The sequence below is a fragment of the Bactrocera tryoni genome, chromosome 1, assembly GCF_016617805.1.
Source record: "Bactrocera tryoni isolate S06 chromosome 1, CSIRO_BtryS06_freeze2, whole genome shotgun sequence".
NCBI classification, from domain to species: domain Eukaryota; kingdom Metazoa; phylum Arthropoda; class Insecta; order Diptera; family Tephritidae; genus Bactrocera; species Bactrocera tryoni.
Genome location: NC_052499.1, coordinates 25,201,726 through 25,224,495, shown reverse-complemented (window position 1 = coordinate 25,224,495; position 22,770 = coordinate 25,201,726). Strand labels below are relative to the sequence as shown.

The 22,770-nt window shown below is 37.0% G+C and overlaps 1 protein-coding gene across 6 annotated transcripts in view; it reads left to right on the top strand.

Annotated features, from left to right (window-relative positions):
- Window positions 1-21,463, top strand: part of LOC120766809 (dystrophin, isoforms A/C/F/G/H) — a 776,746-nt gene extending 755,283 nt beyond the window's left edge. For all 6 annotated transcript variants that reach the window (XM_040092514.1, XM_040092517.1, XM_040092515.1 and 3 more), the window contains 12 exons: window positions 3,865-4,124; window positions 6,414-6,614; window positions 7,281-7,414; window positions 7,571-7,800; window positions 7,907-8,035; window positions 8,115-8,211; window positions 8,456-8,586; window positions 9,174-9,329; window positions 11,047-11,167; window positions 11,234-11,676; window positions 11,738-12,014; window positions 20,292-21,463. In XM_040092514.1, coding sequence (XP_039948448.1) covers window positions 3,865-4,124; window positions 6,414-6,614; window positions 7,281-7,414; window positions 7,571-7,800; window positions 7,907-8,035; window positions 8,115-8,211; window positions 8,456-8,586; window positions 9,174-9,329; window positions 11,047-11,167; window positions 11,234-11,676; window positions 11,738-12,014; window positions 20,292-20,527 — 2,415 coding nt within the window. In that variant the 3' untranslated portion in view covers window positions 20,528-21,463. The remainder of the gene's footprint in view (window positions 1-3,864; window positions 4,125-6,413; window positions 6,615-7,280; window positions 7,415-7,570; window positions 7,801-7,906; window positions 8,036-8,114; window positions 8,212-8,455; window positions 8,587-9,173; window positions 9,330-11,046; window positions 11,168-11,233; window positions 11,677-11,737; window positions 12,015-20,291) is intronic.
- Window positions 21,464-22,770: the final 1,307 nt, after the last annotated feature.

Below are 22,770 nucleotides of genomic sequence, written 5' to 3'. Positions count from 1 at the left end.
ATAACCGTCAATGGCGACATCATAACCGACTGTTTCATGCTGAAATTGAAGGTCGTCATCTCGGCGACATTAGGTTTCAACAAGACGGCGGCTCTTCCCAAATATCGCACCAATCAATGGATTTATTGAGAGAATACTTTGGTGAGCAGATAATTTCACGTTTTGAGCGGTTCGGTTGACCACCAAGATCACACGATTAGACATTTTACTGAGAGGATATGTAAAGTCTAAATTCTATGCGGAAAATTCCGTTTCGATTTAGACCTTGGAGCAAAACATCACGCATGTCATTCACCTGTTTGTAGTTGAAATGCTCGAACGCGTCATCGAATATTGGACTCAACAAATGGACCATCTGAGCTGTGGCCGCGTCCAACATTTGAAAGAGATAATCTTCTTAAAAATAAATGCCAATGTTCTTTCGAATAATAAAAAACATTCGCCATTAAATGTGAAGTTTCTGTGTTTTTTCTAAAAAAAAAGTAGGGAACATCGAAAGTTAATAATATAGAACGCTCTTCTTGTCCCACCAAATACAGAAAATTACCTTCGCGTCATGGGTATACGGCTTTGCAGTCGATTTGGGATATTGTGCAGGTTTCACACATGGCTTTTTGCGTTTAGAATTGTCTTAGTAAATCCATTTTTCATCATCAGTGAGACTGAAGAGTGAAGAGAAATGCAAGATTGTCTTTCAACGTATCTTGGCTTCAAATCATATGGTATAATTTTTTTGTAATGGCGGCCTGAGTGACTCCTAAAGATTCTGCGAGCTTCTTGCGTGTTTCGTAACAATCCTTAAACAGTATTGCTGCCGGTTGCTCATCTTCAACCTTTTTGCAGGCCCTGAACACTCGCCGTTCTTCACCACTTTTAAATCGGCCAAAACACTTTTTGCACGTTCATTCAGCTAGTGCACGTTCACCATAAACATGGACGGCATGAAGTCAACAAAGTTCTTAAACCGCAATTAACTCCTTTTTATTGGTGGGATTCTATTCAGCCACATTTCGCTTCATTGCGTGCCGTAACTGCTTAATCGGATTTACGTTCCTATATCCTCCAATACTAGTTCGAGCAGTGAAAAAAATATATTTCTAATTATTGTTTTGTATGCAATTTTATTGTTGGGAAGCTTTGTGGCATGGTGCAGTGTCGTCTTGAAAAACTGCCTCCGAAGCATAAGAGACGCTCTTCAAGAGCCGGAACTAAGAAATTCTCATAACTTAGCCATACATTTGGGCATTCATTTTGCCACATAAAAAGGAGTATGAAAAGTAACCCCAGAACTTAACTGTTTTGACAATACGTTTTTCTTCATTTCTTTCTCTAGCAAAGCGGCGCACATAGGGCAAGTTGTCGGTTGAACTTACTTTCATTTGACCACAAAACCTTTCTGCATTGCTCAAGTGTTCAGTTCTTGTACTTCTTTCCCCATTCTACACGCGATTTTTTCATTTTTTTAAGTCAGCATTGGCTTTTTTACAGGACTTCTTCCTAACAAACCGGCTTCTCGCAATCTTCTTCCTTCTGTCTCCACACTTATTTTCAATCCAGCACTTTTGAATCGATCCTTAACACATATCATTTTTATTATGCCATCAATTTTGTTGTTGTTAGTGGCACATTTCAGACCAGTTCCTTTTTTCGCCCCTAATCCTTTAAAGTTTCCTTTTTTTTTGCAAGAAACGTACCACAGTTAAATGTGAACAACCCGCCCTTTTAGCAATAGTCCTATAAGAAAGACCTTCCTTCACCAACGCTTGAATAGCAACTTTTTTATCACGACTCAACTGTTTCTGATTTGCATTTCGATTATAACAAAAGATCACTCACGAACGTAAAGAAAATTTGCCAAAAATTCTTGCGCCCAAGACAATTGTCTAACTTATCCATATGAACAATGGTGTGTTCAAAAAGTATCGCGACAGTTTGCTGTCAGTTTTCTTCGATTGCAGGGGCGTGGTGCATCATGAGTTCTTGCCACAGGGAAGAACGGTCAATAAGGAATATTACCTGCAAGTTATGCGCAATTTGCGTGAAGCAATCCGCCAGAAACGCCCGGATTTGTGGAAGAACAAAAATTGGCTTTTGCACCACGATAACGCCCCTGCTCACACATCGTTGCTTGTGCGCGACTTTTTGGCCAAAAAAAAAAACACACTAATGATGCCGCAGCCACCGTATTCCCCAGATCTGGCCCCCTGTGGCTTTTTCTTGTTCCCTAAACTGAAGAGGCCCAGGAAAAGAACGCCGTTTTACGCTTCTCTTGACGAGATAAAGACGGCATCGAAGGAGGAGCTGAAGAAGATAAAAAAAAATGTTTTTTTGAAGTACTTCGAAGATTGGACCGTTGGCACAAGTGTATAATATCTCATGGGGATTACTTTGAAGGGGACAAAATAGATATTCATGAATAAATAAATAATTTTTGAAAAAACACAAAATTCGCGATACTTTCTGAACACACCTCGTATAAGTGCCAAACTACGGTGGAATCCCAGGTAACAGCAAAGCTGACTAACTGGTCGGAAAAGACATCTTAGCTCCACTTTCAATACTTATAGAAAGGAAATGGGTCAAAGCTTCTCTTTCTTTAGACATTAGTTCTTGCGCTTTCATATGATCTTTTTGGCCAAAATGGAACGCATGAGTTCTAGGAAGCTCTACGCTCGCAGTAAGACTATCCTTGTCCTAGTTATAGTTAACCGGTTACTGAGGATTGATAAATTGGGAATCTTACCGGATTTCAGTTGAAGATACCAACATCACATCAGCAAAACTTCCACGCGGGAAATCCCCTTTATTGCTTTACAAATTAATTGTTAAATTTCTCAAATTTACAATTTGAATTGCAGTGTTGCCACTGGTGCGCTTTTCATGACCGCCAGTGTATGTAAAAAAGTTCTTAGAAAAATTCATTTATCACGAATGTATGTAAAAATACATATTAGAATACAACTCTGATCTAACGGAACTCCGACTCTCGCTATGAAACTTACTTAATTTTAGGTATTTATTTATAACTCAAATAAATATTAAATCTATAATAAGAAATTTTTGTAAACGAAAGTCATGCAAAGAAATCTTCGAAAAAGAACAAAGTTCTGAAGCGTTAACCGTTAATTAAATAGCGCCATATTAACCGTTTTTCAGTCGCATTTCTCATTATTTTTTGTTCCAAGTATCGTCGGGATAGCAAATGCATGTAAATTCACAGGCATATGATTACAGTGAGTCTTTATACACATGTACAACAACAATGCAAGAAAACTGCAATTGAATTGATGTGAGTGGAATGCAATAAACGGCTATAAGTAAATAATTAAGTATGTGTGAATACAGTCACGAGAGCAATGCACAAAGTAGATGCAAAAGACAGTTTCAATTCGGTAATTAAAATGTTAAAAAGGGAAAGAAAAAGAAAAATTAACTACTTAAATTAATGAAAACTTGCTCGTTTCAATTCTTCTTTATATCGAATTTCTCGTCTTTTATATCCCTGCAGTAAAAACTCCGAATATTTCACGCACATTCCAGTTCTCGCAAGTTACAGTTGCAAACGAAAGTAGGTGCTAAGCGGGATTGCGAAATGTAACGGCATTAAAATGTCAACTCCTTCATTAAATTAAAATGTGTCAATTAAAAAGAACAAAAGCTGAGAGAAAGCGAACCATATACATACATATGTATGTATGTATGAGCGCATCGAATTGCCAATTACAAGCAAAGACAAATTTTTTATTAAAAAAAAATATGACAAATTAATAATGTTGCAACTCACTTAAATATTTTACACGCTATATTACTTTAATTTTTGTTAAAAGACTGAATAAATGTTTATGTATTTCCCTGTCATTACAGAAAATGCGTCAATTCCAAAAGACGCTCGAGGATTTGAGTTCGCGCGTCGCCTCGGCCGAAGCCACGAAAGTATCATGGTTGCCACCCGTCTCCGCACAGGAGGCCACCGAGCAAATGCAACATTTGCAACGTTTGCGCGACAAAATGACCACCGCCGGTGCGCTGTTGGACGATTGCAACGAGCAGCAGGCATTCTTCACCGCCAATCAAGTGTTGGTGCCCGCCATGTGCCTATCACGGCTGGAAGATTTGAACACAAGGTAAGTGCCAAAGAAAGCACATTCAATTAATGTCAAAATAGATGATCATAAATTAAATATTTCTAAGAGAATTATGATATTTTTTGCACATTTTTAAAGTACATTTTTTCATTTAAATTTCTATTCGTATTTCTGCATCTCCTTTATTTTGTGAGAACGCCAGATTAACAAAACTAAACTTTTAGGAAAGCGTCGCAGCCGTTATTAGGTAAAACGTTTGTGAAACTATAATCTTGTCAAGCAAACGTCGTATTTTATAAATTATTTCATTAACCTGTGTCACTCGAAGACGGCACACCTCTAGAATTGGCAAATCTATTATCTCTAGGTTTTGAAATATAAGAGACCCAGTGCAGGTTTCTTTAGAGCTTCAACTCAGCTTCCTTTCAAATGTTAAATTTTCAATGAAGAAGTCCCACCATAATAGTATCCGACACGGCTTTGACAACGACGTGTACAGGAAACTGCAAACTATCACCTAAGACCGAATTTGCGTCGAAGTTTCCTTGATTACTTAATTAACTGGTGACTGTATCAAAGATTAATTGGTGGACAATTTCCCCGTATCTTAGTGCTCCCAAAATTTTCAGGGTTTAACTACTAATGAACTCCAACGGTTCGTTCAGATGCAGAGGTCGATTTATTCGAAAGTTACATTCCCTTGAGCCTTCTTGGGGTTTACTAATTGATAGCTGGATCTCATGTAGGCTTGTACTACGCTAGCACTTGTGCAATTGAGCGAGATAAAATACAAGAGCTCTGCAAACTTAGTCAAGTTTACTTGTACCTAGTTGTGGGGGATTTACTAGTTGTAATTCATTCTGCATCGATCCATTAAAAATCTTACTGTATGCCAAATCCAGAATTTGCTTAGAAATTCATCATTTCAAAAATTCCTTTTTGACTGTCTCGTCTTTAAGAGATGGCGGTTGAAACATATTATATTTCACACCTTTAACCAACCAGATGAATTGGTGCGAATGTAAATAAGTAGCGATCCATTTCGTGGTTCCCTACTTTTATAAAGAAAAAACACAGAAACTTCAAATTGAATGAGGGAAGCTTATTATAATTCGAAGGAACATTCTCAGATGGTTCATCCGTTGAGTCCAATTTCCGATGACTTTTTCGAATGACTTTAGACTTTGCATATCCCCATAAGAGAAGGTCTAACAGTGTGATATCACACTATTTTATCACTGAAGTTTCCTTTCAGTAAATCCATTGACTGATGCGTTGTTTGGGAAGTGGCGCCGTCTTGTTGAAACCAAATGTCGCCGAGATCACGAGGTACAATTTCAGGCATTAAATAGTCGATTATCATGGCGCGATAAAGGTCGCCATTGACGGTTACGTTTTTACCGGCATCATTTTTGAAAAAATATGGATCGACGATTCCACCGGCCCACAAACCACAGCAAATTGTACCAAATTTGGCTCGAAAAACATCGGATATTCTTGGAACTTTTCAAGAGCCCACAGAACGAAGCTATGTCGCTTGGGAAGGTTGAGCAGCTTCAGTTCTTGCACAAACTGTATCTTGTACGCTTTCAATTTAAGATCTCGAAGTAAAATGCGCCAAGTCGTTCCATACGTCAGTTCGTGTTGCTGCGAATATCGCTGAAACGACTCTCCACGGTCTTCGTGTACACTCTATTTTCACTATATTTTTTTACTGCGTGCTGGACGTGGTCTATTCTGTCGAATATTATCCAATAATGAAGGCTGGATTTTAAGATGGGTGATGGTGTTGCGAATAGCTCTCACGCTTAGTGGACCGATTTTGTTGACCATAAGTTGAGCAAAGCGCGCGAAACACATTCTTTACTCAGCTTGATTTTCCATAATTAAGTTGAACGATTTGTAAACCTTGTTCAGGCGTAAGTCTTTCCATGATGAAATGCCAAATAATACTAAACAAAAGTAACATGACAGTTTGACATGACTCACACGTGATCTGTCAAAAAAATACTATTGAAAAAAGTATATGTACTTGGATCACCCGTTACAACGCCTAAGGAGACTTATGATAGTAATACGAAAGTTTATGATTTCCCAAAGGATTTCTAATTGGCATTTCAAGTGTAATCGCTTCGGAATCTAACACTATACGCAGAGATTTTCAGACTTGGGGAAGATTTGAAATTCGGATGTATCCTTTTTGCGGAATTTAGCCTTACTTAAGGTTGAATTTATCTTCAGATTTGTTAATGTCGTACATAGTTTACAAACGACAGCAAAAAAAAATTAAGTAGTCTTTAACCAAGTTTCTCATTATTACTCTTCCAGAATGAAACTTCTACAAATTGCAATGGATGAACGGCAAAAGATACTTTGCAACGCTGGTGCTAATCAAGCTTTGGAGAATGGCGAAGATGGACGTACAACATCGAATAGTGGCACAATTGGGCCATTACCTAACCTAGGTCAAAGCGTAAAGCCACCCTGGGAACGAGCAACGACAGCAGCCAATGTGCCTTACTACATTGAGTGAGTATTAAAACGTGGCAACCTCGAGGAGGAAAAAATCCTTAGCTATACCAGATGTTAGGACTAGATAAGCATTTCTTTAGAAGAAGAATATTTGAAAACTTACAAATTTAGAATCTTTTAGAATACAAATAACCTTGAATGTGTTTTCTTCTTTGTTACTCTTAAATGAAGAACGATTCAGGACGCATGAAAATAGTTCACTTTTGTACAGATACAGTGAAGAAGAGAAGGGGCAATCGGAAACAATTCCTCACTGAAGTTCGCAGAGAGCCCGGCGCTTTGCTATAATGTCTGGTAGATTTTTCTCCTCGGACCTTGGTTATCGTTTTAAGATCCGGCTCATTAACAATTGATTCATTAGAATGTCTAATATAAGTTTGGCAAGTCTAGCACAAATCAACTAGTTTAGATCCTCCTTGCCACAGTTGTGATCCCAAGTTTCTCGAACGGTAAAGATCTAAAGACCATAAAGTATTCGTTATGGTAAGGTTATACTGTAGAACTCGGCAAGAAGTTGCTCTAGGGGTAGACAAAAAATATCACAAAATACCAAAAAAGCCTTTGGGTTTGCCGCAATTATACCCTACAGAATGATAGAACAGGAATTTTCCAAACTTTATTTGTTTTCACAACTTTTTCGTGTTTATTTTCCTTTTGCAACAGTCACGAGCGCGAAACCACTCACTGGGATCATCCAGAAATGATTGAATTGATGAAAAGTTTGGCTGATCTTAATGAAATCCGTTTCTCCGCCTATCGCACAGCAATGAAGTTACGTGCCGTGCAAAAGCGTTTGGGTGAGTAGCCAACAAAAATAACTAAAACTAGCAAAAACCAGTACACGGTGTAAGTTTAATTAATTGATACAAAACACGTGACCACCAGCGTAGAGGTCGCACGCAATTCGCGCAATAATTTTAATAATTTTACAACTTTGTTTACCCAAAATATAGCGCTGGATCGCATACCCATGTCCACTGCCATCGAATCGTTCGATCGCCATGCGTTGCGCGCACAAAACGACAAGCTCATCGACATACCCGACATGACGACCGTCTTGCATTCGCTCTATGTGACAATCGATAAAATTGACTTGACTTTAATGTTGGATTTGGCCATAAACTGGATACTAAATGTTTACGACTCGCAGCGCACCGGACAGATACGTGTGCTGAGCTTTAAGGTGAGAGCGCCGCTTAACGGTACATATTTCACTCATTTTATGCGTTAATGTGTTTTTTTTTTTCTTTTTTGTTTTTTGTTTCATTTTTGCCTTCGTACGTCCGCAGGTTGGCTTGATTTTGCTCTGCAAGGGTCATCTCGAGGAGAAATATCGCTACTTATTCCGTTTGATTGCCGACCCGGAGCGCAAAGTCGACCAAAGAAAATTGGGCTTGCTGCTGCATGACTGCATACAGGTGCGTTGTTGTTGCCAGCTCGGCGGGATAGCTTTATTTGACACACATTTGCTTAAATGCACATATTTCTGCTTCGCAGGTTCCACGCCAGCTGGGCGAAGTGGCCGCTTTCGGCGGCTCCAACATCGAGCCTTCGGTGCGCTCATGCCTCGAACGCGCTGGCATCTCGCAGGAAGGTAAGAGCCTTCAACGAAGAATTCAATTACTTAAATGTCCTTAATGAAAACTATTAACCTATCACTTGCAACGGTTTTCAACGCCACGAGAGTCCATCATAAAAATACATATTTGCCATTTAAGCGTTAATTAATTACATTGTAAATGAATTTTCCGCAATTTTCAAACCACTCAATTTCACCTCCTATTAACCATAAACTTTTTATGCACCTCTTTTCAATCTCTTCTGCGCCGCCATCACAGCCATTGACGCCAATCAGGAAATTGCCATTGAACAATCACACTTCCTCGGCTGGTTGCAACACGAGCCGCAGAGTTTAGTATGGATGCCGGTGTTACATCGTCTGGCGGCTGCCGAAACGGCCAAACATCAGGTAAGTGCATTTTTGAATCTGTAAAGTTCCTACTAACAGCAGAAGCTCGCCTGTAATTGAGGGAGCGGCGCTGGAAGGCGCTTTTAACACCACTCTTCTTACCACAACCTACAATAACTCATCCTGCAATCAACCTCATCCTTGTGAACCCGTTACGCCAGCAGGCGCAGCAGTGTTCACACACTTAACGGCAATTATTTCCCAATTCACCACAGCTTCCGCGAATCCTGTCTGCGCTTCTGCGGCAAACACCTACGCCATTTACCTTTTTCGCTCCTCGCATTTTCACATCAAATCCCGAACCTCAGCCAATATCTTACACCTTTAATGCTTACATACATACAAATTGTACCCCAACAACTACCTTAACCCAACCACCCACATGTACATATGTATGTATATCTATGGCTTTGCCGCAAGTAGATACTAATTCCAATATTTGCATTTCTCGGTACACCACTCGTCGCTTTGTCGTGACCAACACCTTCGCTCGCCATAATTGTAACCACCACCTATGCACATAACTAACGGTATTCCATCCAAATATTAAAATGGCCACAACGCTATCCGAAAATTGGGGACAACAGGCAAAATGTAACATTTGTAAGGAGTATCCGATAATTGGTTTCCGTTATCGCTGCCTCAAGTGCTTCAATTTCGATATGTGCCAAAAGTGTTTCTTCTTCGGACGCAATGCCAAAAATCACAAATTGAGTCATCCAATGCACGAGTATTGCACAACGGTAAGTTTTCGACGAAGAGCGAAGTAGATGAGAGTCAAGAGATAATACGAGTATAAAGTGAGCAAATAATAGATGAAGATAGCAGTGAATGAGTGTAATGAGGGTGAGATAAAGATAACTTTACGGTGAATCAAATGTCAGTAGTAAATAGATGAAGGTAAAAAGAACAATGCTTGAGATAAACGATATGATCAGTAATAAAAACAAGAAAACCGTTTACTTCGACTGCACCGAAGCTAATATACCCTTCACAGGTGCATTTATTTTAGTAACTCTGTGTTCAGTTCGAGTTCAGAAGCTATATGCTATAATTATCCGAGGTGAAAATTTTTTTTGCAGATTATATTGTTACCTTAAGCGGTAATCCATGACATATTTCGTGAAGACACCACGTCAAATGCGAAATCTTTCCATACAAGCCCTTGATTCCGATCGTTCGGTTTGTATGGCAGTTATATGTTATAGTGGTCCGATATCGGCAGTTCTGACAAATGAACAGCTTCTTGAAGAGAAAATGAAAATTTCAAAACAAACAATTTTATCATAAAAACTGAGGGACTAGTTCGTATATATACAGACAGACAGACGGACCGACAGACGGAAATGGTTAAATCGACTCATCTCAACATGCCACGCTTAATTCTGGGTGTTACAAGCTTCGTGGCAAACTTAATATACTTTGTTCAGGGTTTAATAAAAGTGAATAAGACACAGATAAAGAGTTATGAATAAAATGTAGATAAAGATATTGGATCGTGCCACTATTAGTATTCACTAGTTTAGATAAAAATAAAAATACAAAAACTAATAAGATCTAGATAAAGATGAAGACAAAGATAAAGATGAAGACAAAGATAAAGATAAAGATAAAGATAAAGATAAAGATAAAAATAAAAATATAGATAGAGATAGAGATAGAGATAGAGATAGAGATAGAGATAGAGATAGAGATAACAGTAAATAAGTAAGTAAAATAATGAATTATACAGTCCAGTGAAACAAAAATGAATAATATGTACTATAGACAAAGGCATCTGTAAATAATATAAACATCCAATATGAATAATTTCTTCGGAGATTATACCGATGCCTTGAGCAATAATCTATGTTAAACTTCGTGAAGATACCTAATCAAATGAAAAGGTTTCCAGTACAAGCATATGATTCGATCATTCACTTTGTATGGCAGCTATATACAATAATGGTTCGGTATTGACGGTTCCGACAAATGAGCAGCTTCTTGAGGAAAAAAGGCGGTGTGCAAAATTTCAAAACCTGAGGGATTATGATGACATATACAGAGAGACGGATACGGCTAAGTCGACTCAGCTCGTCATGCTGATCAGTTACATAGTATATATTTTATAGAGTCTCCGACATTTTCTTCTGGTTGTCACAAACTTTGTGGCAAACTTAGTACAAGTATGCCCTGTTCTAGGTAAAAAATGCAGAAAAACTTAGAAATCAAGATAGACAAGGAGATAAAGACAATTATAGAGATAGAGATAGAGATAGAGATAGAGATAGAGATGGAGATAGATAAAGAATAAAGATAGAGTTAAACACAGAGACATAGGCAGAGATGGAGATAGATAAAAAGAAAGAGATATATAGCCACACTTAGAGAAGAAGTTTTGCGCATTTGGAATCTCTTGAACTTCTACTAAATATATTTAGTCTCTATGTTAAACTTCATATTTATCCAATCAAATTGTAGACCACTTCAACAGAAGACGTTCGCGATTTCACACGCGCTTTGAAGAACAAATTCAAGAGTCGCAAATACTTCAAAAAGCATCCACGTGTCGGCTATTTGCCGGTACAAAGCGTGCTCGAGGGTAAGCTTAACGCACTTCGAAACACATATAAATAAATACTCAAACATATAAACTTCTACCAAGCAGGTGATGCATTAGAGAGTCCCGCACCGAGCCCACAACACACCACACACACGCTACAAAACGATATGCACTCACGGCTCGAAATGTACGCTTCCCGTTTGGCGCAAGTTGAATATTGTACCGGTTCAAATTCAACGCCCGACAGCGACGACGAACATCAACTGATCGCCCAATACTGTCAGGCATTGCCGACAAATAACGGTAGCGGCCCCAAATCGCCAGTTCAAGTAATGGCAGCCATGGATGCAGAGCAACGTGAAGAGCTGGAAGCGATTATACGCGACCTGGAAGAGGAGAATGCCAATTTACAAGCGGAATATCAGCAGTTGTGCAGCAAACAGAACAGCACCACACCCGACGCGGATGGTGGCATGCAGCACTCAACGTCCGCCATGGGTGGACTGGCTGCTGGAGCTAATGCCGGAGGTCAAGGTGAACATGGACAGGTAAGAGAGAGAGACTGCTATTGAGAGTGCCGTCATTATTTAAAATCTGCTTTACAATAAGGATATGATTGCCGAGGCGAAACTGCTACGCCAACATAAGGGTCGTCTTGAGGCGCGCATGCAAATACTGGAAGATCACAATCGCCAACTGGAAGCACAATTGCAACGACTGCGCCAATTGTTAGACGAGCCGAATAGTGGCGCGGTGAGTGCCGCCGGCTCTGCGTTGAATTCCAAGCCGAACACGTTGCAAACACGCTCCGTGACCGCATCTCAGCTGAATACCGACTCGCCGGCGAAAATGAATCAACAGAATGGCCATTATGAGCAAAACACAAGTGAGTAGGCGAATGCTTAGAGAAGGAAGGGGAACTTCAATAAATAAAAGTTTCCTGAAAGCTATTTAACGGTTGCATTTATTATTTCTTTTTGTTATAAGGCATTTATCTAAACCTTCTCTTGCAGTAATAATCGCACTTGAATTCAACACATTCGATTAATTTGAAACACAAATTTTTACTTAAAACTGCCTAGTCCACTTAAATATATGTAAACATCTGTGTATTTATATGTATACATTTATACAGACTAAAAATTTGTTTGTTTGAGAGGTTGCCACTAGAATAGAATACATTTGTGTTATAGTATAATGGTGGACTTTATACCCAAAACAATAACCAAACGTGTTGAATCGATTTATTAGTAATATTGAGATCCTCTGCTGTCGCTCTGATGCCAACACAACGATTTTCAAGCACTGTTTCTTTGACGGTTTCGATGTCATCGTCATTAACAGAGATGGCAATGTCTTCACGACTTTCAGAGTATGTTTTGTGCCACGCAAATACTTATGTTCGTAATGAAATAGACACTCGAAAACACTTCAGCAACATTTTCAACGATTTCGTAGTAGTGATTCTATTAGTAATCCATAATTTCAAGCCAACTCGTTGTTCAATTTTTTCCATGGTAAAATCATGTCATAACCATGACCCGCACTCAAATCAAACTTCACATGAACATAAAGAAGATTGAACCAATCTAGGAAAAATCGATTCAATTTGCGTCCAGCCCGGGTCAAATCTGATCATGTGTTTATTAAACATATTTATATATATAATTAATACACCTCAATTATTTTAATTTTGCAAGTAAAGTGATTTCCATTTAATTTTGAAAACAATAAAAATAGTAGGAAAAATATACTTACACTATGATTATATATAAACGAATACCGTGCGATCATTGATATATACCTATGTATATGTATGTATGTACACTGCAAGGCATCAGAATAGCACACTTCAGGTTTAAATAGTTTTTAATTAATTTCAGTTTTAATAACTGAAGAAGCTATAATTCAAAAATTATAATTATTAGCAAATAATTTTTCTAGAAGCCGAGGACAGAGTCTTCTGTATGGACTCCGTACACATCGAACAATACGGACTGCCGTGATTTTGAAATTTATATAAATAGCCTCTGAAGCACCCATGCTCGCTTAATATTTGGGTCAGGTGGAAATCCAGGTCCCTATGTTGTCTACTTATCCATGGATAATGGATGTCAGGTATAAGTCTATGGGTCCACCGTCCTTTAGTTGCGGTTTGCCACCGTTGCTGCCATATAGTTATGCACTTCTTTCTGTCTTCTCTCTTTGGATTTCTGTAATTGGCGCTGATAGCTCATATAATTTTGTGAACTCGTCACTCTGGATGTCTATGGGCGGCATACTACCTAGTACTTCAGCTGCTTCGCTGGAAATAGTTCGGAAAGCGCTTGTTACTCTTATTGCTGTGAGTCTATGCAACGCATTTATTAGTTTGGCATAGGCTTTTATGTTTAGTGCCTGTATTCATACTGGAGCTGCAACTGAGCTCATCACTTTTGCGATTAGAAGTCGGCGGCTTGAGCGCACACAGCCTCTATTTGCCATCATTCTCTATAAAACATTGTGATTTGCTTTATTTGATGTGTATGCCTAGTGATCATTGAATTTCAGTATGAAGTCCAATATCACCTTCAAATACTTCAACTGTGGCTGAGAAGTAACGCACACTCTCCTACAGTGAGAGTTATTTTTTCTTCAATTTTCCTGGTGCTTATGGGCAATACTTCTGATTTGTGCTCAGCCAGTTCCAAGCTTATGGGAAAAACCATTGGCGCCGACCATTTCTGTATAAATTACATTAATTTGGAAGTCACCAAGTGTTTAGTCGCTGCCAGCGCTATAAGGTCGTCCGCGTATACGATTAGCTTAACATTTTTGGTAGCTGCATTCTTAGGACCCTATCATACACGAGATTTCATAAATGAGGGCCTAATACTGAACCTTGTTGTGTTCCACTTGAAATAGGGTAGCCTTTGGTGCCTTCGTTGTTGTCGTAAAACAGCCTTCTATTTTCAAAATAACTCACAACAATATTTATGAAGTACTGAGGGCTTTGAAATTATGGCTACCCTTAGAGCTGTGTTTGGTATGCCATCGATTCCAGGCGCTTTGTTGTTTTTATTTTTTTGCTTTGACCAATAGTTCTTCTTCTGTAACCAGCGGGGGTGATTCAGCAGCTTCGTTTCGTCGCTCAGCGCTAGAAATCGAGGAGTGCGTCGGAAATAATGCCTTGACGACTTTTCTCATGAACGGAGCGCATTTGGATTGCTGGCACACGTTTTGGAATTTTGACTTACAGATTTTATAAACAGTTCCCCAGGGGTTGATGTGAAATGAGTAAGGCGTCCAGTCCATTAACCCGTTGTTTCGTCCTTCAATCCCAAACTTAAGCACTCGTGTAGTATGAAACAGTACTTTATCGTATCGTGCAAAGTTTCAAACAAAATTTTAAAAGGGAGAAAAGCACTTTCCAATACCTTTTTATTCGTGTTTGATATTCACACGATTATGTAGTCGTTCCGTAGATCATTGCAATAATAGTTGTATCCATGGGTCTTTCCAAATTAGTCTTTTTTTGGTTCGAAAAGACAACCTAGCGCCAATAAGACTTTAAGGGTTCCCCTTCAAAATGTAATCGTGTTATTTTCGAGAAACTTTCGTGAGTTTTTCTTTAGTTTTAACAGTTTCAAATAAACAGCATTGCTTAGCGCTCTTTGAACAGTAGATAAGCTCACTCTTGGCGACGGCACTTTTCTTAAAATTGCTCTTCGGTTAAAAAAAAAATAGCAAAAAATAACCAAAAAAATCGTATCGCATTTTTTCTTTACCAATGATTATTTATACAAAGATGAGAAAATCAGAAAACAATAAAGTACGCGCAGTAATAACAAAAAATCAGAAGCAAATGTATTAGGCTGATTTAGGTGTGGTAACCAACTGGTGACGCGCAGTGTATATAAACGTCATATGTACTAATATAATCTTCCAATACCGCCCTTTGTTAACACTTTATACTCTTTGTATTTCTCCCTTCCTTTAACTGCACGCTATGTTTCTTATAACGGAAATGTTTATCCTCTCCTCACGCCGTCCACCGCTGTGTTTGTATATGTTTTGATAAAACGAAAACCGCCAACTTTATGTCGCTAATCAAATGACTGCCAATGAATGTTGCCAACAACCTTCAATGTAACTGCAACCTGCAACCTGCAACAACAACAAACACACCCTTATGCTACAACGCGTCCCTCTACACACGCACACATGCATATATTTGTAAATATGACATCAATGTAAAACGGAAATATAAACAACAACAACAACGTCAACGTCAACCGGAATTTGCCACAATTTCGATTATTATCGCCTGCTCACTAACACCAACGCAACGACATGCTGATTACGCCGCTTTTCCGCACCCCAACACGCGCTTCAACTAACTCAATTGCCACACAACGACGTCATTAAAACCAAAACAACAGAGGGTATGATGCTACCCGGCATGGGCATGGTCAATGTGGGCAACGCCGCCACGGCTGGTGCTGGTGGCGCTGGTGAGCATATGGGCGTTGGCAAGCATCCGCTCGGCCCTGGGCTTGTGGCGCTACAACAACGCGCTGCTATGAATGCTGCTGCCGGCGGTGGCGGTGGCATGGGTATGGTTGGCGGTATGGGACACCTGGGTGGCATTGCTGGCGCAACAGGCAACGGAGGCATCGATATGGCTGGCGTTTGTCATGCGCCCGGTCAAGGCTACATGCTGGACGACGGACGCCCACCGCCGCCACCACACTCGAGTCTACTACACACTATGCCTGGTAAATAGTGAAAATGCGCTGGCAGCATGACGTGGCAAGCTGACAATATTGAATTATGCACTACAACAACAATGTGCTAGCGATTTGCATGACTATCTGTTTGGTTTTGCAATTTGCATATGTTATTTTTGTTGTTGTTTTATGCGTTGATTTTTCTGATTTTGTTGTAATTTGTGTGTTGATTTGTTGTTGTGCTTTTTTCGTGTTGATTTTCGAAAATGTCGCCATTTCTTATTTGCATTGCTTTCGCTTGCGGCACTTTTTGCGCGTTGCCAATTAATTATTTTGTTGATTTTTCTTTTTTGCTTGTTGATTGTCGACCACTTTTATTGGTTAATTTGTGGTCATCCATTCCGCGTTTGCTCTTCAGCCGCTAAGTGCTCTTAATTGATTCAATGTCAAAGTGTTCGTGTTCGATATTATTTTTAGGTTATTTTTTGTTGTTTTATATTTTCTATTTCACAGTTATAAATGTAGAATTTTCAATTAATTTTGTAGTATATAGCTTTTTTATTTTTATCAAACTATAAGTCGAAATGTTTATGTTAGTAAATCAGATTTTTTCATTATTCAGGTGTCAGGTATCAGGTTATTCTAATTCCAAGACTTGTTTCCAGAAAAGCAAACAAAAAATCCGTTAACTTATCCGCGCTACAATTACTCTCGAATCTTTCATTAAGATCTTGGTAACTTTTAGACGAAAAAACGATATTTTTTTATAATATATTTCTGTAGTGGTTTAAATTATTTACTTCGATGCGTACAAGTATATTTTATAACTGAATATCTTCACTATTGATTATTGCTCTTGTTCTATGTCAACCATTTTCACATCCTTATGTCCAGTGCTTATTTGAACTTCTTCTTTAACTACATTCAAAATAGAAACTCTAACGATTTTAGGTTTACTGAAGAACCTACAGGCATCACAGAATTTCTATTTAAGTCTATATTAGTTTTCAAGACTTCATTTTAATCAAAAAAATGTTCTAGGCTTTTCCGCATAGTGTTCATTGAACTTTAGGGATCTTAACTTAAAATAACGTAAACTTTTTTTTAAAACAAAAAATCAATAGTGAGTATAATGACATATGATTATTGCCCGAGGGTTACGCAGAAGAAATTTGTACTTTAGGAAAGCACTTTGCAACTAGTTAAGAGCATAAATAAAGGGTGATCGAAGCAGAAGTACCTTTTTCAATAGTCCTTTTTAGACAGATCACGCGTGCGTCGTGTCAACCTGTCATATTATTTTTGTTCAGTATTGATTGGCATTTCAACGAGGAAAGTCATACGCTTGAACAACAATTACAAATCGTTCAACTTTATTACGAAAATTCACGTTCTGTAAAGAAAGTATTTCGCAACATAATCGGCCTACAGAGCGTACTGAGAGACTCCCATCTTGAGAGCAGCATTCATTATAGGATGATATTTGGGCGAATAGAACACGTCCAGCACGCAGTGAAAAAAAAATATAGCACCCGTAGCTGAGAGTGTACACGAAGACCGCGGAGAGTCGATTCAGCGTTATTCGCAGCAACTCGGACTGACGTATGGAACGACTTGGCGCATTCTACATCGAGACCTTAAATTGACAGCGTACAAAATATAGCTTGTGCAAAAACTGAAACCGCTCAACCTTCCCAAGCGACATCGCTTCGCTCTGTGGGCAAATTTTATTCAGCGCTGAGGCTCATTTCTGGCACAATGGGTATGTAAACAAGCAAAATTTCCACATTTGGGACGAGGAGCAACCTGAAGAGTTTCATCCATAATACCGCTAGACTTTTTCCTGTGAAGATATGTAAAATGTAAAGTCTATGCCGCCTCGATTCAGACCTTGGAGGAAAAGATCGCGCCTGTCATTCGCCAGTCACCAGGTCAAAATGCTCGAACAAGTTATCGAAAATTTGACTCAACGGACGAACCATCTGAGGCGTACCCTTGGCCAACATTTTAAAGAGATAATATTCTTAAAATAATTGCCAAAGAATGTTCTTTTGAGTGATGATAAAAATTCCCCATTAAATTTGAAGTTTCTGTGTTTTTTCTTTAACAAAGTAGGGAAACTCGAAATGAATCACCTTTTAGTTATTTCTCAACATGAGTTTCTTTATCGCTTAGTTAGAGCTTTAAACAGGAAAATATGGCATCATGAAACGGATTTCCATGATAAATGAGTTTCCAAACTATTTTTTTACAATTTCGCAATTGTTCGAAAAGGGGATTTTGAAGCTAAAATTTGTATTCCTTAATACGATTCGATAACATTTTGGTGTACGAAAGGTACAAATTAAAAAAGTAAGTTTTATTAATCGTGTGTCTAGCAAGAGTAGCGCAATAACTTATAAAATATCGGAAAGTTAGTAGAAAAATTACTTAAAAAATATCAGAAATAATTACAAAAAAAAAATTATTCGGAATATCTCCACATTTAGAAAATATTCGACTTGTAATGTAAACAAAAAAAAGGAAAGCGAGTAATTGTCAAATCGTTTGACCTCAATTTCCTTCGTTGAAAAATATAAAGTTCGTGAGTAAACCGTAAGCAAACTATGAATAAACTAACAGTTTTTTGGGTTAATAACAAAGTATTAGTTAATTATTTGAATTTGATTTTTTTTCATAATTTTTTAAATATTTTTTTCAGCTTTTTATATCAAACTATTAAAAATTTTAATTAATTTCCTTTTCAATACTTATATATATATTTATAGTATTAAACCTTTTTATAGTATTAAACCTTCATTTCTATCCATGAAATTAACCTTTAAATCTTATTTATTTGAATGAAGTATTGAACCGTTTCCTTCAGTTCTTAAAGTTAAATTAGCGCTTAAATCTTACCTTATACAGCGAATATTAGTTCTTCATTACCGATTTTTTAATTTCATATTCTGTATATATAAACAAAAATACATAAAAATAATAAAAAAACTCTAAAATTAGTCTATTTATTAATTATAGTTTAAATTTATTATATCTCCAACAAAATAATTATTACAACGCATTTTTACTAACGTTTCTCTCTATTTTATCGATTTCTTGCTTACATTGGACATGCCACGCAATTGTCGATAAACTGTGATCGATAAAAAAATTTAAACATGCAAAGATCACGCGTAAATAGCTCATATTTAAAGTCGAGGAAATTTTAGAACAAATTGTTGATTTAAACGGTAATTTTGGAATGTTTTTGAAATCATTGTCAATTTAATTCGTCATTGTATACCTTTGGGCACTCGGAGAATATCGCACCACGTAACAGCCTGGATATAAATGCACAGCTCAAGGGCTAACTACTAAAGTAACCACAGTTGGAAAACTTTTAATTAATGAATTAAATTTTTAATTAACACAATGAAAAAATTTAAATCCTTAGAATATTTATAAAAAAAATTGTTCTTAGTGTTTGCTGTTTTAACAATGAAATAATTAAGGGTTTCATATAGTCTCATAATTGTTATACAAGTAAGTTATAACGAACCGAAAACATAGCGTTGAGAATTGTAGTAAATGCGTAAACTCATGTTTACTCGGCATTAAGTCTTTACATATTTTCCAATTGAAAAACTATTAAGAGAATGATGGCTTTCATTAGCGTTCTTACAGTAGTTCTTTTATCAGATATCTCACATGTTGGGACCCACTGCTTGACACAGACAACTATTGAATTAAGAACTGTATTGCACTACGTCAGCAATTCTTTGTTTAATCTAATTGTGATTCAAAACGATTTTTCAACATTACAATATTTTAACTTGTTATCCAAAAGTTTTCAACAAATTAGTTTCCAAGTAATTTTCCTAGTAAGAGCCGCTAATAAAATCGATTAAAGTTAACATTTGCCAAGCTAAGTGACACATACGTGCTAAATGCTCAAACTGGGAAGGTGTTTGACCTCCGTTGTCATTATGTACTGCATATCATATCATTATCATATCATAAGCCCTAATTTGAGGGGTTCTATACCGCCATTACCTAGCATGTATCAATGCGGTGATGCTAAATATTATGCAAGATGTCAATATTCGAAGTTGTCTGGCAGCAGGAGAGAGAGAACTAACAGAACCGACTAGCTTCAACAAGTAAAAGTTTAAAAATACCTTCTGCAAGCTATATATGAGGTCTAAATCACTTCTTGGAGTGTTTGTAAACCGAAAGTTTAGGTCTACGACTTTCCAAAGCTAATTTTCTGCAGGGGGTTTAACATTACTATCTAACCTAACACTGTAAGAAACCAAAGTCTTTAAAATACCCAAGTCAAATAAATGCTAAAAAAGTGATTAGGATCTAATAGCCCAGCAAATATTAAATGTATTCTATCTGCAAATTAGTCTTATCAATTATAATTCCACAATTATTTGTTCATTTATTTTTTAACAACACAATCCTCTTTTCAGCCGCTGAAATAGGACGCGCCGTGGAAGAGCTGGTTACAGTCATAACCGAGGAGATGATCGAACAAACACAGAGTCAAGAAAACGATCGCGACGCCTTGGACGATGAGGATGAGGACAGTGAAAGTGTGGCCACAGCGATAACTGCTAAAACAATCATAAAACCATTAACGGCAACAACGAAAACCAAAACCAACGTAACAACCACCAATAGCACAACTGCAACGATACTAAACTAGAGCTAGAGCTAGAGCTAACGGAAAAATAAAATGTAAAGCGATAAAAAGAGGAACTCTAAATGATGTATGATTAAACGTTAACATGAAAAAAAATTTGGTAGTGAGTGAGGAAATTGTGTGAAGCGTAAAGGAGATGAAGGCAAACGTGAAAACTGAAGCAGCACAAATTGGAAGAGTCAGTCAAAAAATGCTGAAAACAATTTAAGAACGGAGGAGAGCTACTCACGGTAGCTGGGTGAAACGGAGACCCCGCTCTGTTCATATCTAAATATACACCTGCGTTATATTGATATATCATTGCAATGAAGCTAACTTCTTGCTTAGTGTAAACAAAAAAAAATTTTAAAAACGCAATTGTTTAAATAAATATAATTAAATTTAGCTACAAATACATATATATACTTAATATGATATACATACATATGAATATAGCGAAAAAACGGAGAATCAGTTATCAAATGCATACATACAAATAAAAAGCTATAAATTCGAAAAAATTAGCGAAAAAAAGAAAAATTGCGGCAAATTTTAATTGCGTTTAAGTTAGCTCGTTAATTAACACAATCGAATTACGCTGCTGATTAATTAATAACAATGATTGATTGATTAATTTGCAATGAAAGCTAACAAAAAGCTCCACACAAATTCGGCGATTGTTTGCTGTCGAACTTGTTGCGGAGAAAAAGCGCTGGAGCAGAGCGTAAAGCGAAGCATGTAAAAGAAAATTAAAGGAAAATGAAACAAATTTAAAGGGAAATTAAGCAAATTGAAAGAAAAAATTGGCTCCATCAATAAGCAACAACAATCTGTGCAAATTTTCCAAGAAAGCTTTCACAAATATTGTAATTTCCATGAAATAGAAATTATGTATATTTTAATGTTACTTTTTTTATTTAAAACGAAATGTTGTAGTTGTAAAATAATTTCCATTTAATTTGTACAATTTTTTTGCAATAAGCACACAACAACAATTTTGTATGAAATGCCAATAAATAAATAAAAGTTTATTGCAATAGTTGGTAGCTTGTAAAACATATCACGATACAAACGAACTTAACTCTACTCAAATAGTTTCAGCAATATTAGCCACTCAAATAGATGTTTTCTAATAAACTAAAATTTAAAAAAAGCACACACACACATAAAAATTGCAAAAACACTAAAGTGGAAAAAGGCATATAAAAATAAAAAATAAAAATGAAAAAATTAACTTATATACTTATTAAGTAAGCGCTCTTTGTAATGCTTTGTAATTTTATATACACATGTATAAATATAGATTTTTATAGCGAGCAACTTGTAAATTTAAATTGAAAGCTTTCCCATGCAGAAGTCGAGGCGAAATGCAAGAATTGTAGCTTTCACCTGCATATATTTTAACGGTGACCACATTTGTTGCTTTGAATTAAGTCAAAACTTTTGTAAGCAAAAGCACTGAGCGTTGCTGCAAATTCAATGTAAATTTTACATTTCAACGTTTCCGTTAACTTCAAAATTCACTACGTAAAAGTTTTAAAAATTTGCTTAAAATTCTTGCATTCTTTATTTCTTGTAATTTTGTTATTTAAAATAGTTTTTTTTTTATTTAATTTCGTATGCCAAGCAATTTAAGTATAATTTACAAATAACGGTTTAGTTAGCAGTTAAGTTTTAATTTTTCTTTGCTTTTAATTAATTTCAAATAAATATTGAGTATTTTCATTAAATGATTTTACGAAATAAAAAGTGTTTTCTTTTACTATTGTTTTTTCTTAATTTAAGTATTTACAGTTCATTTTCCTCAAGTGTCTTTTCTTAACATTTTCTTCAACATGTCTCGTACGTGTTCGCAGGCAAGTTTGGAATGTTATGGCAAAGATTTTTGCAGTCCTAGAAACACTTTTCATAAGCACTTTTTAGATGGCTTTCAGCTCCGTCAGCGAATTTTGTTGTATCTCTTCGATCGACACGGATTTTTTCAGCTTTTTTGGCTTTAAATTCGGTCACAGTCATAACACAAAGCAATGGAGCATTATCATCGTGTAAAATCCATGACATATTCTATCACAATTCCGGCCATTTTCGACGGATGTCCCCACGCATACGGCTCAATACGGCCAAATAGAACTTTTTATTAAACGTCTGTCTGTTCAGAACAAATACATGATGCACCAAACAACTAATATCGAAAAAAACAATGAGCATCGAATTGATTTTTTTGTCTTCTGCTCGTTTTTTCCCCACCATTCTGACGATTGTTGTCA